The sequence below is a fragment of the Pithys albifrons genome, chromosome Z (genome assembly GCF_047495875.1).
Source record: "Pithys albifrons albifrons isolate INPA30051 chromosome Z, PitAlb_v1, whole genome shotgun sequence".
NCBI lineage: Eukaryota > Metazoa > Chordata > Aves > Passeriformes > Thamnophilidae > Pithys > Pithys albifrons.
Window position 1 is genome coordinate 74967674 of NC_092497.1, and position 13620 is coordinate 74981293.

Below are 13620 nucleotides of genomic sequence, written 5' to 3' on the forward strand. Positions count from 1 at the left end.
ACATAGTTAGCCACAGCATAGCTGATGCTTTAGGTTGGCAGACCTTTATAAGCAAAAGGAGAAGCAGCATCCAACAAGCATTAATGCACGCTTTAACCCACACGGCAGAATTTGCAGTTTGTATTAAATTTGCGTGTGTTGCTGAGGCTGCAGATGGTGAATACCGTGCTGGGTACCGCTGGGAGAGAAACGCCCGACCAGAGAGGGAAGCCTCAGAGCAAGAGGCTCCGTGAGAAGATTAGGCAATTTCAGCGTAAGGGTTGACTGCGGGGGCTGAGAGCCGAGCACGGGGGTTCCCAGAGAAGGGGTGCGGGATGATGGTCTCAGACAGCCCCAGGGGTGCCGGGACAGGAGCAGGTCCTTCTGCGGCGTCCCCACGGCCGCCCCGGAGCCGCCCCGCGCCCGGAACCGCGCCGGGCCCGCACCCGCCTCCGCGCCAGGGCTGAGGGCGGGCCGGGGCGGTGCCGCAGGAGCGCGGAGCAGCAGCGGCGGAGCAGCAGCGGCGGAGCGGGCCGGGGCCACCATGGTGCTGGTGGTGGTGATGGGCGTGAGCGGCTCGGGGAAGTAGGTGCTGGGCAGGCGGCGGTGCGGGACGGCACTGCGGTGGCTGCCCCGAGCGGAGCTGGCGCTGCCGGAGCGCGGCCTGCGGGCGCGGGTGCGAGGCGGGCGCAGCTCAGGGCGGCAGTAAGTAACCCTCCCTTTGTGCTTCCCGCAGGACCACGGTGGGGTCGCGGCTGGCAGCAAAGGTAGGGCCGCGCCGGGGACGGGGGGGCCGCGGGGCCGGGCTTGGCTGGGCTTGGCTGGCAGTCACCGGGTGTCTCCTGCACCGCCTTCAGTGCTGTGATGCAACACCTGTTGCTGCTACCAACCTGAGTTTGTGTTGTTTTGTTAATCATTATGGCATAATCGGAATTTCACAGTGCGGAGTTAGAAGCCTGCAATTTCTTAGGTGTCCTCTTTGTTAATTCTGTGAACCTTATTGCCTCACCTTGTGTGACTGAACGACCCATAATTTATTGGTTTTCTCTAGATGGGATGGAAATTCTATGATGCTGATGATTATCATCCTCCTGAGAATAAAAAGAAAATGGCAGAAGGGATACCACTGAATGATAAGGTACCTTATATAAACCTTTTGAGAACTGTCCTCTGTATATTTATCTTTGTAACCTCGTGCATGTCCTGTTAAAGTAGATTGTGATTTTAGTATGTAGACTGGTCTGACTATAAGCACAGGTCTGCTTTTGGTAAGGCAGTGGAGGGAGGCTTCTTGTGTTACAAAGGATTCTGGCTAAAAAAGTGGTTTATCAAAGTGTGCTTGGCAGCTCACAAGGGGTAGGCTACTGTCAGAATTTTTCAAAAATCTCTCCCTCTACATCCGTACACAGAGTTACATCTTTGGATTAGCATCATAGAATCTTAGAATATCCTGAGTTGGAAGGAACCCATAAGAACCATAGGGTTCCTGGCCCTGCACAAGACAATTCCATAAATTTGTTACCCTTCTCTCAAGTCACTTTCCATCATTTATCACCACTTGTGACTAACTTGGGAGGTTGGAGGTGAGCCAGTATGATGCCCAAGGAGTTGGAAGGAGGATCCAGGTATTTGCAGGCCTGTAAGCCTGGCCTCAGCGCTGGGTAAGTTTGTGGAACAGATTTCAAGCCTTGTGCAATCACAAGGCATGTGCAGGGCAATCAGGGGTTCAAGTCCACCCAGCATGAGTATACGAAAGGCAGGTTCTACTTGTGCAGCCTGATTTCCTTCTGAGTCCAGGACCTGCCTACTGGATGAGGGAAAGGCTGTGGATATTGTCCATCTAGATTTTAGTAAAGCCTTTGGCATCATTTCCCAAAGCATTTACCTGGGAAGAAAACTGCCTGGATGGCTATAATGATTAGAGCTACAGCTGGTGGTCACTCACCACTGGTGTTTCCCAAGGCCCAGTGTTGGGGCCAGTGCAGTTTAACATCTTTATCAATGATCTAGAGAAGGGGATTGAGTGCATTCACTAAGTCTGCAGGTGACACCAGGTTGGGTGGAAGTGTTGATTTATTGGCCTGTAGGAAGGCTGTGCAGAAGAATCTGGACAAGCTGGATCAATGGGCTGAGCCCAGCTGTATGAGGTTCAACATGGCCAAGTGCCAAGTCCTGTCCTTGGATCACAGCAACCCTCTACAACACTACAGGCTTGGGCCAGAGAGACTGGAAAGTTGCCTGGCAGAAAAGGACCTGGCAGTGCTGGTTGACAGTGGCTGAACATGAGCCAGCAGTGTGCCCAGGTGTCCAGGAAGGCCAGTGGCATTCTGGCTTGTGTTAGAAATACTGTGGCCAGCTGGACCAGGGAAGGGATTGTTCCCCTGTGGTTGGCACTGGTGAGGCTGCACCTCGAATCCTGTGTTCTGTTCTGAGCCCCTCACACCAAGAAAGGCATTGAGGTGCTGGAGCAAATCTAGAGGAGGGCAACGGAGCTGGTTAAGGATCTGGAGCACAAGTCTTACAAGGAGCAGCTGAGGGTACTGGAGTTGTTTAGCCTGGAGAACAGGAGGCTCAGAGATGACATTGTTGCATTCTACAGTTACCAGAAAGGAGGTTGTGGTGAGATGCAAGTTGGCCTCTTCTCCCAGGTAACAAGTGGTAGGAAAAGTAAAATTGCCTCAAGTTGTGCCAGGGGAAATTCAGGCTGAATATTAGGAAAAACTTTTCAGTGAAAGAGTGAAGCACTGGAACAGGCTGCTCAGGAAAGTGGTGGAGTCACCATCCCTGGAAGTGTTATGAAAACTGAGTAGAGATGGCACTTAGTGCTATGGTTTTGTTGGCATGGTGGTAGTCAGTCAAAAGTTGGACTTGGTGATTTTGCAGGTCTTGTACAACCTTAATGATTCTATGATTCTAAATTGCACCATGTGCCTGAGGCTGCTGCCCAAATGATCCTTGAACTCTGTCAGACTTGGTGCTGTGACCACTTCCCTGGGGAGCCTCTTCCAGTGCCCAAACACCCTCTGGGTGAAAAACCTTTTTCTAATATCCAACCTAAACCTTCTCTGACACAACTTCAGGCCATTCCCTTGGATTCTATCACTGCTCACTACAGAGAAGAGATCAGTGCCTGCCCCTCCTCTTTGCCTCACAAGGAAGTTTGAGACTGCAATGAGGTCTCATCTCAGTCTCCTCTTCTCCAGGCTGAACAGACCAAGTACCCTCAGTTGCTCCTCATGTGGCTTCCCCTCAAGGCCATTCACTACCTTTGTTTCCCTCTTTTGGATGCTCTCTGATAGCTTTATATCCTTATATTGTGACACTCAAAAGTGCACAAAGCACTCAAGGTGACACCACACCAGTGCAGAGTAGAGCTGAACAATCACCTTCTCCATCTGGCTGCTTGAAATACAAATAGCTTAATGCTACAGCTTGAAAAAAAGGATTTTTCCATTTGCCACCAACTTAGGACAGTGGTTTTACAGTTAGGGCTGCTTTTCCTGTGCAGAATCAGCAAGAATTTTAAAAGTTCATGTCCACTACTTACACTTATGAGTGTAGATAAAGACTTTTAAGTTAAGAATATAAACCAAATAATGCAGATGAACACATTAAATCAATCTAAAAACATACTGAGTTTAGAAACAGGGCAAGACGCAGCTATGCAGCCTTTTGAAAAAGACTGTAAGGATTTAGCTGTAATGGAAAAAATTTTGCAAGGCTTCCACTTTTTATTTTTTAGTCCCTCAAATATTTCAGAAATCCTTAGCCAGTTTAGACTAAAAAAGTACTCCCAATTCTTTTTTAAAACTTTGATCTTTCACTAGTGTTTGGAAGCCTCTATGTCATCTGAAGCAGCATTACACACTTGAATGACTAAACCACTGGTGTGTGCTGCTCAGCCAGAGGGAAGCATCTCTTCTGAGTAACAGGTGCCCAATTGTGAAGGCCTTCTTGAATGCCAGAGGGAAGTTATTCTGCAGTGTTAGGAACAAAATATTCTTGCATTTATTTGTCCCTGTTATCTTTTTTGTGCTCACTCAGCAGTAACAACATTGAAAGATTAAATGGGTGCAGTTATTTTATGCTCTGCAGGCATGACAAAAGTTTGCGGCAGATAAAAATTTTGGATTAAAGGAGCAGCTGATCAATCACTCACATTGTGTTTGCCTAACTACTTTGCAAAAGTGTTGAAAAATTGTGGCTGTGACATTTATTGTATTTGCTACCAACATAACTAAATCATTGCAGATAACTAAATTTAGATCCGTCTGTTCCTGAAAACTTCAACTTTGATCCAAAACAGTATGTTTGTGTGTGTATGTCACTATACAAGGGAAAAGAAATAACAATTCATGCTGTACATTTGGTTTGTACAGAAGCAAGAGAGAAGGTGACTGTCCTTTAGGTGCATGCTACGCTTGAATACATATTAGCTTCTATCGCATACTTGTAGGTACCTGGGTACTTGTAACATAAAAAGTATTATTAAATAAAAGCATCTTATTTATAATATGCCTAGCACTTCTTATTAGTGTTGAGGCAGTAGTAGCAAATTTACACAGAAAGAAAAACTGAACTTGCTATACAGTTTTATGCTAATTTTCATCTCTAGTCAAATGTTCGAGATGTTGTAAGCAATTGTTTCAAATTAATTTCATAAAGAATTTTGAACTAACTTGTTTCCTTTCTAGGACAGGATTCCTTGGCTTTGTATGTTGCATGATTTACTAAGGAGGTAAGATAACATCTAGCTTTAAAAAGTTTTAGCTAAAGACAGGAAAAGTACCCAAAGTGCTTTTCCCCCATTGCATTCCAAAGCAGAAATATATGCAATAGTGTACAGACATTCTGCAAGTAGTAAAGTAATTTTATTTTGACTAAACTATGTTGTCATAATAATTGCTGAGGGTGAACTAATCCCTGAGTAACAGTATGGGAAATTGTTGCCAATTATATTTGTTTTTTCTGCTCTCTGTGTAAAAATAATTTCAAGGATCCAGTTCATTAATAAGCCTGACATGAGGTACTTAAAAAGGACATAACCACAAAATATACCAATAATAACGGTCAGATAAAATATTGCTATTTTGACCAGGATGCTGTATTGAGGTTTTTTTGACACTGCTTGAGTTTGCTGGAGTGTACTCTCTGCAAGTTTGCAGATGACACCAAAATGGGAGGAGTAACTGATGCAGAGGAACTGTGAAAAGCTGTGAAATGGGCTGGCAGGAACCTCTTGCATTTTAAGTAGTGCAAGTCCTGCCCCTGAGGAGGAACAAGCCCAGGCACTGGAACAGACACTATAGGGCACTTGGCTGGAAAGCAGCAGAAAAGGGCCTGAGGGAGCTGTAGCGGACACCCAAGTCGAACATATGCCAACAATTTGCTCTTCTGGCAAGGCAGGCCAATGATATTCTGGGCCATACTAGCCAAAGTATTGCCAGCAAGTCAAGGGAGGTGATCCTTCCCACTCCCTTGCACTGGTGAGGCTACACTTGTCCTGGTACCTGTTAGTTCTGATCTCCTCATTGTGAGAGAGAGATGGATATACTGGCGAGCATCCAATCATGATGAAGGGACTGGAGCATCTCCCAAATGAGGAAAGGCTAGGAGAGCAGGAACTGTTTAGCCAGGCTTTATACTGTGGCTGTTGCTTGTACACATTAAGTGAGAATACCTCATTGGAGTAGAGGTTAACTCACTGGATCCATTGCTTTATGTTACATGCAAGCCAGTGGAAAATCAAATATAAAGAGCTTAATGCCAGTGTTTAATTACTGTTACTTCTAACTGTCTAAGGGTGGCATTGGCTTACCTTGGAGATAACAGTAGGTATTAAATGGTCTTACTTCCCTTTGAACCATAATCTGATGACCATACAATGACTTTTAAATAAGTTTATAACTATATTTAATTTGATTACAGAATGCATTTTCTTAGGCAGGCATTTTACTCAGTCTGCACAGAGACAACTTATTTTGGATTTGCTTTTTGGTGTAACAGACACACGCACAGTTGCCAGTAAAAAATATGTGTGCAAAGCTTTCATTGGCTTGCATCCAATCTCTTGTTTAACCTGAAATGGGCATACATTTAGTGCTGACAATGAGGATGGTTACAGGAAACATAAAATAACATATTACAGTTATATCTGAGACAGTGAAAAGAGGTGTTGAAAATATACCTGCATATGTAAAGAACAGTGCTCTGTACTGTTGCTCAGCCACTTAGTGTTAAAGAGTCTAAAAACTAACGATCTCAGGGGAGTAAGAACTGGAATACTTTAGTGAACACACGACATACAATTTAAGGGTCTTGCAGGCAGGACATGCTAACAAGGGCGACAGGTTATGGTAACATATGTTAAATAGGAAATTCCACAGGTTTCTGCTAGGTTGCACAATTGGTTAATAATTTCTATAACAGAGACTTACATGGGGGAAGAAAATAAAGGGTTTCAACATGGTCTGATTAACATTCATCTCAATAATCTCTTCTTATCCTGCAGCAGGAGACAGGTTAATCTCATAGTAGAACATCAACAGGCCTTGTCTGGTCCTTAGTGATGGGATTTCTCTGAACTTCTGTTGACAAAGGCTTACTGTTTAAGTTTGTCAATTCTTTTTCTGCTGGTTGCTGAATTTCAATCCCTACAGTGTACCTCAAGACAGATTAGTACAGTAATTTTATGGATTATGGATAGGGGTTTGTATGGATAGTCAGTTCCTGTTCTCAGCAATTAAGGAAATTATCCTGACACTGCTTTGCGCTAGAATGGAATTTAATTTAGGAAAGAATGGTGGCTAATAAACAAGGTCCCTAAGACTGAGATTTTACCAGGAGGCTGGCTAGCCTGACCTCATTTTCAAATCACATCTTTACCCAGATTGGACATTTGCTTTCAAAATCCTGTCAAAATTACTCAAATACCATGGTCAAAATGCCACTATTCCCATGCCTGTCCTCTTTGAGGAGCCAAGACTTGTCTACCTTGTTCAGCAGAACTAACAAGCCGTTGTGTTATGCCATACCCTATATGAGAACATATAAAGGTTTTCACATTTTTCTTTTTGATAGAGAAGACTCATCTAGCCATGATGTGATTCTGGCCTGTTCTGCTCTGAAGAAGATGTACAGGTGTGTATTAGCTAATGGAGCATCTGCAATTGAAAGCAATCAGCCAGATCAATCAGGAGAAAACCCAGCACTAAAGATCCTCTTTGTTCATTTGGATGGGCCCATGGACATCATTGCTGCCCGCCTGGAGAAGCGGAGAGGTCATTTTATGCCACCTGAACTTCTCAAGTCTCAGTTTGATGCTTTGGAGCCTCCTAGTCCACCAGAGAACTTCATTACTGTCAGTCTAGAGAAATGTCTCCCTGAAATAGTGCTTGAGATCGAGAGCGCCATTCTTCAGCATGAGGCTTCTTTGGTGGAGTAATTTTCTGAATGACATGTAGAAATTCCCTTGAGGATATATCAAGGTTATGAAAGAGGATTTTAATTATTAAATTGATTATTAAAATCAAACCAACTTATTTTTCATTATACTTAAATGGATTGCAATACTAAGAGTTGTTTTACTACTCTTGGGGTTTTTTTATCATGACTCTGTAAAAGACATAGAAGATGTAATTTTCAAGAACTTCCAACTTTTTAAACCCTTCACTGTATAAAGTTAAGGCTCCTATTTTAGTAAGAGCCTGTTTTTGGAAATCCTGCCAAGGGTCACACAATAAAATTTATTTTCTTAGTTTTAATATTTACTCTGTCAGACATGGAGATGGGCACATCTGATATTATGAGATTAAGTAATTTACAGCTCTGTTAGAAATAATATATTTTTCTAGAAGAGGCAGAAATATGCATGATGAAGTTCTGTACCTGACACTACCACTGTCTCACTGCCATATTTTCAACAAGTTGTAGCTTCTGTGTTTGTGTCCTTGCTGACCCCACCAGCGCACTGATGACTTCATAAGAACTTTCGTGATCTCTTTTGCACTGAGCACCAAGCTGAAAAATCTGAGAAAAGAAAAGGTGGTGGAGGTGATGCAATATACAAAATACAATTGCATGGAAAGCCTTAAAAATAAAGTATAAGTGGCATCATTCTGGCTGCAAACTTGCATTGTTCATGTGCAAACCGTATGCATTGAATTTGAGTGTGAATCAACCAGTGATCTAAGGTACTGAATGCAAGATTGATAGACATTTCCTTCTTTTAGAAAACTTTCTCTTTCACAGTCGGACCTTCTCCTTCACTTTCTTTTGCTGGTGAGGTTTAGTATTCCACCTCAGCACACGTCCCTACAACTGCTTTAAAGTTTTAGATCAAACTATTCCTAACATAGATTTTTCAAATCTTTTTTGTGATCAGAAAATTCCAAATTTCCAATCTGTCACCTAGCTCACAGAATTTAAGGTTAAAATCCTTTTTTATTGTCAAAGTGGTTTTTAAAAAGTAATTTCTGTCATGTTACACAAGAGGAGCCCTTTTAGCTTAACTTCATGAAATTTCAGATAGTTTCTGAGAAAAAGATTTGAGTCTTGTCTGAATGAAGATATCCCCATTTGCTGTCAGACATGGATTACTTTTAGTGTGTCGTGCAAGTTTTTTTATTCCTAGGATGATGGATGAACTCGAGAAGCAAAGTCATGTTTCAAAGCATCCTTAGCATCATTTTTACCTGGATAATTAGTTAAAAAATGTTTGTCTTGGTTCTTACTATAAAAATAATAAGGGCTTTGTGGTTTACTAGACAAACTACGATGCTTAGATCAGTACAATAAATGGGCATTATCTGACTGAAAGTGGGCATTTTTAGACACAAAATTGGGATTGTAGGCATTAACACACCCACACAGAAGTGGTCTTTTCCTGTTTGTTTGTGACCTGAAGAGAGAATACCAGGCAGTTACCAGTTTTAGTTTGCTGTTATGCACTACAGCTTGCTCTCAATTCAAAGCCTGTTTGTTCTGAGGGCCTGGGTATGAGTTCATGACACAGAGACAAGTGCAAGAGATAGGCATGTCTGTCTGCTTCTTAACACCCTCAAATTTCAGAGACCCTTTCAGACCAATTAACTTACCAGAACTGTACAAATTTAATAGATATGAAAATCACAGAAAGTGCACCCTCTTGTGGCACCTCTGCTTTCAGTGAGATCTTCATCTTCTCCCAATACACCATTTTGCAAGCAAATAGCTTTCCTAAGGTACCCATTATTAAATACAAATTTATGCTTTTTTCATACACAATAAAACCAGATCAGGATAGCAATCAGGATCCTACAGTGATAGGAAAGCAACTACATCCTGTCACACCCAAATACAATCAGAACTTTAAATATTTTTTTAAAATGGGCAACATTTTCAAGTGTGAGTTCTAAGAAGGCAAGACTAATTTTCAAATCTACTTGTCAGCATTTATAGAATGCTTACAAAGTGGCTGTCACCAACAGAAAATTGTAGTCAACCATTAAAAACCATTTTCTTTAGGTGAATTTTATGTAAGCATCTTGAGTTTTGTTTAGTTTTCTAAACAAACTAGATGTTCATACTTACAGGCATTTAATGCTTCTTCAAATTAGGTCCGGATATTTCTCAGTCTTTTCTTCTATGCCAGAAGTATTTCCTTCCCTTAACCTTTTAATATATTTGCATTTTGCCTTTACTTAAAGATATTGCATAGAAGGTTGTTAATCACTTAAGTAGCCTGTAACCTTCTGTTCTGAAAGACAACAAAGCATTACTTCTGTTCACTTATATCCTCTGCATCCCAAATTAAAAGACTAAGATGTGAATTATCCCCATGATAATCACAGAAAACTACTCTCAGATGTTAATGATGCTGTGCATGTGGACAGTGGAAGGAAAAAATAGCAGAACAATCCCTGCCCAAACACAGCCCTACACCATTTCATATATGTCCTAGTTCAGCAGGTGGGACCAGTTCATCACTGTGTGGGTGTGACCAAAGCTGTGTATTCTAAATCCTCTATGTCATTTCTCATGAACTGTTAACAATGGACCATTTGCAGCAGCTGCCCAGGGCACACCCAAACCCTCAGGGCGTGAGCTGGGTGTTAAAGAAGCCTGTGAGATAAGAGCTGTGATAACTCCCCTCCAGGAAGTCGTAGCACCTCCACATCCAGCCTGAGGGGTCCTGTCTGCTAATGAGCCATCAACAATTCCAAAAATACCCCATGACTCACAGTGTCAGATCTCCCATTGTGGAACCCCCTGGTCTGGGGGAGGTACTGGGCCTTCCCACCTGAATTTGAGGGTATATAATCTTGGGATAACATAATCATCAGATCCAGAGGAGGACCAGAACCTCGACAGGACTGCGACTACCTCTCTCGACCAGACTGCGACCATCATCTACACCAACAGATTTTTCCCTTGCTTTTATTTTGGACTCAGAGAAACCACATGGGGCTTATCACAGGGGCCAACGGACACCATTGTGTTTGTGCCCCAGGGTGCTGGGTCATACTTCTGAGTTTTGCGGGTTAAAACCAATTTCTCTTTTTGTCATTGCATTCATTGTAGTATTTTTATTAAATTTTAACTCCGACTTACCATCTCTCTTGAGCTGGGTTCGTTTCTCCTGCCAGTTTACCTTTAAACCAGCACAATGTATTTGTTTGGTTTCATTTGGGTTTTTTTGTTGTTGGAGAAATTTTTTTCTTGGTAGTTTTGTTTGTTTGTTTTAAATTAACACTACATTAGGGATATTGTATTCAGGTTAGTTGGGCAGGTTATTATATTTACCACAGCTTAGTTTTGCCAGTATTTTGAAATATATTTAGCAAATGCAGCAAAAACTGGGGACAAAACACCTGGAGTTAGAAATTGGGTTTTTTTGTCTCTGACCACTAAGTATCTATGGAAGGTACATGTACTATATGTCCTGAAGGATTTGTACTCAGCACAGTGTGTAACATGCTGTATAAACACTGTACCTACACCAGCATAGACAATTTGAATGATAAATGAGGAAATAGAAATGAAATGCTACCTATCCCAATGGCAGTATGAATTAGTACACATAGATTAAACACAGGAAGGGTAGAGTCTTACTAAACTGCATAAGTTATCTATACAGGCAGAGGAACAGCCCAACTGCCTGCCACCTTAGCTCTAAATTGAGATGGTTATTTTATTACTTTTTTTGAAATAATAATATTTACTGTAGTATGCAGTCATTGAACCAAGACAAGAATTAGGCAGATCACATCCTTTACAAAACTAGCTATCTTTCTGTTACATTCCCAATAGTGTTTTATTTGAATGTACACATGTACCATGACTTTTAGATTTTTTTTTTTTGCAGCAGTTACTTTCTCTAGTAGTAGGTTGATGATCAGGCAAGGCAGTTTTGCAGACGGTCCTGACAGACCTGTAGTTTTGATGCCTAAGGGGCTTTTGATTTCTTGATTTTTAATTTTATAGATTTTAGAAGTAATTGTAATTGTAGTGAAAATGCAGATTTTAGTTACCAGTATTTCTAGCAGCTTAAGTTCAATGTTTATGTATTCTAATTCCTACCCCATATCAGTGCCTCAAATTCCATTAGCTATTTAGTCTTCTTTTCAAGGTAGAAGGCCGAATAATATCTCAAAGCCTGTGCTATGAGACATAAACATGGGCACACTGACCCTGAAGCCAGAACACTGGAAGGCCTCCAAGTATCCCTGCGTGCTATGAGGAAGATGAAGAAGGATAAAGAGAGGGTCCCACTCTCCACCAGACTCAATTCCTGATGAGTTGTGCTGAAGGTGGGACACGGCAGGACCCAGAGATGTGTGAACAGAGAATTGGGTGGACAGTATTATAAAAACCATGGAAATCAGGGTTTGTGCACATGTGTCGATATGTTTTCCTGTGGGCCTTAGGCCTGGACATTAAAGAACCTTTGCTTTTTATCTTATCCCACACTAACTTGGCTCGGAGTCCTGTTTTTTTGCGGTCTCTCAAGCCATCAGTTTCTGGGGTCCTCCTTCTTGCAAATTGGGACAATGTTTGATGCCTAAAAGGGCCAGAAAGAACGCTCTAACACTCCCCTTTCAGTATTGGAAGTAAAGCATTCTTTATTTGCAACAGCATGCCGGGTGCGTTGGAATCATTTCCAAAGTACACACACCATGTTACAAAGGTGCTATAGTTTTATACTATAATATTTAACACTACATGATCTTATTACCCCTACTTCCCAAACTTGTACATGCCCTCTGGCACACCTCCCTCAAAGGTCGTAAAGACCCCTCCTTCCTCCCACCTTCATTTTCATCAGCATCTTCTATCCTGCTTGGAATAATTTCAAGGTTTCTGGGCCTTCAGAATAGTTTTTACTAGAATCATATCAAATGATGTGCCTGTTAGTTTTCTAGGTACCTTCCATACAAACTAGATGTTCCTGCTAAAATCTTTATCCTTTGAAGAAATCCTTGACAAAGAACATTAAACAATATTTCAAGAATTTGGCACAAAGGTTGATTAGTTATCACTATTATAAAGTGTTAAAAGCTGTATTAAAAAATTGGTATCTATGGATCTTAAGGCATCATATTCACCAGCTTCCAGTCAGCTGGACCTCTCCAAATTCCCAAGACCACTTAAAAATCAGCAAGAGAGGTTTTGCAATGACATCAGCTTTCTCTTTGAGAGTTCTGGGCTGAATCCCATCAGGCCCCACAGATTTGTAGATAGCCATCCGGAGAAGCAGATCCCACACAATTTCAGGGTTGACTGGGAGTTAGTTGGTCATTCTCAGAGTCATGGTCCTCCAGTTCAGGATACTGAGACCCCCTTGGTCTGTAATCCATGTTGAAGACAGCGGCAAAGAAAGCATTAAATACCTCTGACTTCTCTCTGTCCTTGTTTATGAGGTTACCCTCCTCATCCTGTAACAGGTCAATGATACTTCTGTACTGCCTCTTGCCATTAATGTATTTGAAAAACTCTTTTATTGTTCCTCACATTTCTGTCCAGCTGCAACTCCACTTGAGCTTTGGCTGCATGAATTTTCTCTTTACAGCAGCATCATCATCTCTGAATTCTTTCCATGTCACTTGAACTTGCTTCCACTGGGCATACACCTTCCTTTTTTGCTTTATTTCCAACTGCAGTTTCCTGCCTGACTTCCACCATTTTGGAATTGCCTGTTCCTATGCCCTAGGAGGTGATTTTTAAAAAGTGACCAGCACTGCCAGCACTGATGGACCCTAGCACCTGCAAAATCATTTTTCCAGGGGACCTTACCCACTACTTTCAATTGTCTCTGGTGCTGTTTCAAAAGCAGCATGACCAGCAGGTCGAGGGAGGTGATTCTCCCCCCTACTCTGCTCTGGTAAGACCCCACCTGGAGTGTTGCATCCAGCTCTGGTGTCCCCAAAACATGAGAAAGACACTGATGTGTTGGAGCAAGTCCTGAGAAGGGCCACTAAATTGATCAGAGGGCTGAAGCACCTCTCCTGTGAAGACAGGCTAAGAGCAGTGGGATTTTTCATCCTGGAGAAGAGGAGCCTCTAAGCAGACCTTACAGCACCTTCCAGGTGCTACAGGAAGCCTACAAGAAAACTGAGGAGGGACTTTTTTACAAGGGCATAGGGTTATGGTCCAAGGGGGAAC

At 42.2% G+C, this 13620-nt stretch overlaps 1 protein-coding gene across 2 annotated transcripts; it reads left to right on the forward strand.

The window, feature by feature from the left end:
• The first annotated feature begins 433 nt into the window (after window positions 1-433).
• Window positions 434-8094, forward strand: IDNK (IDNK gluconokinase). 2 transcript variants are annotated; one of them, XM_071581392.1, is made up of 5 exons: window positions 434-564; window positions 716-746; window positions 1031-1117; window positions 4674-4717; window positions 7060-8094. In XM_071581392.1, the coding sequence occupies exons 1-5, from the start codon at window positions 524-526 to the stop codon at window positions 7421-7423; spliced, it is 567 nt and encodes a 188-aa protein (XP_071437493.1). In that variant the 5' UTR covers window positions 434-523; the 3' UTR covers window positions 7424-8094. The 2 variants fall into 2 exon arrangements, with proteins under 2 accessions (XP_071437493.1, XP_071437492.1); XM_071581391.1 differs by lacking the exon at window positions 716-746 and having other exon boundaries at window positions 476-564.
• The last annotated feature ends 5526 nt before the right edge of the window (window positions 8095-13620 follow it).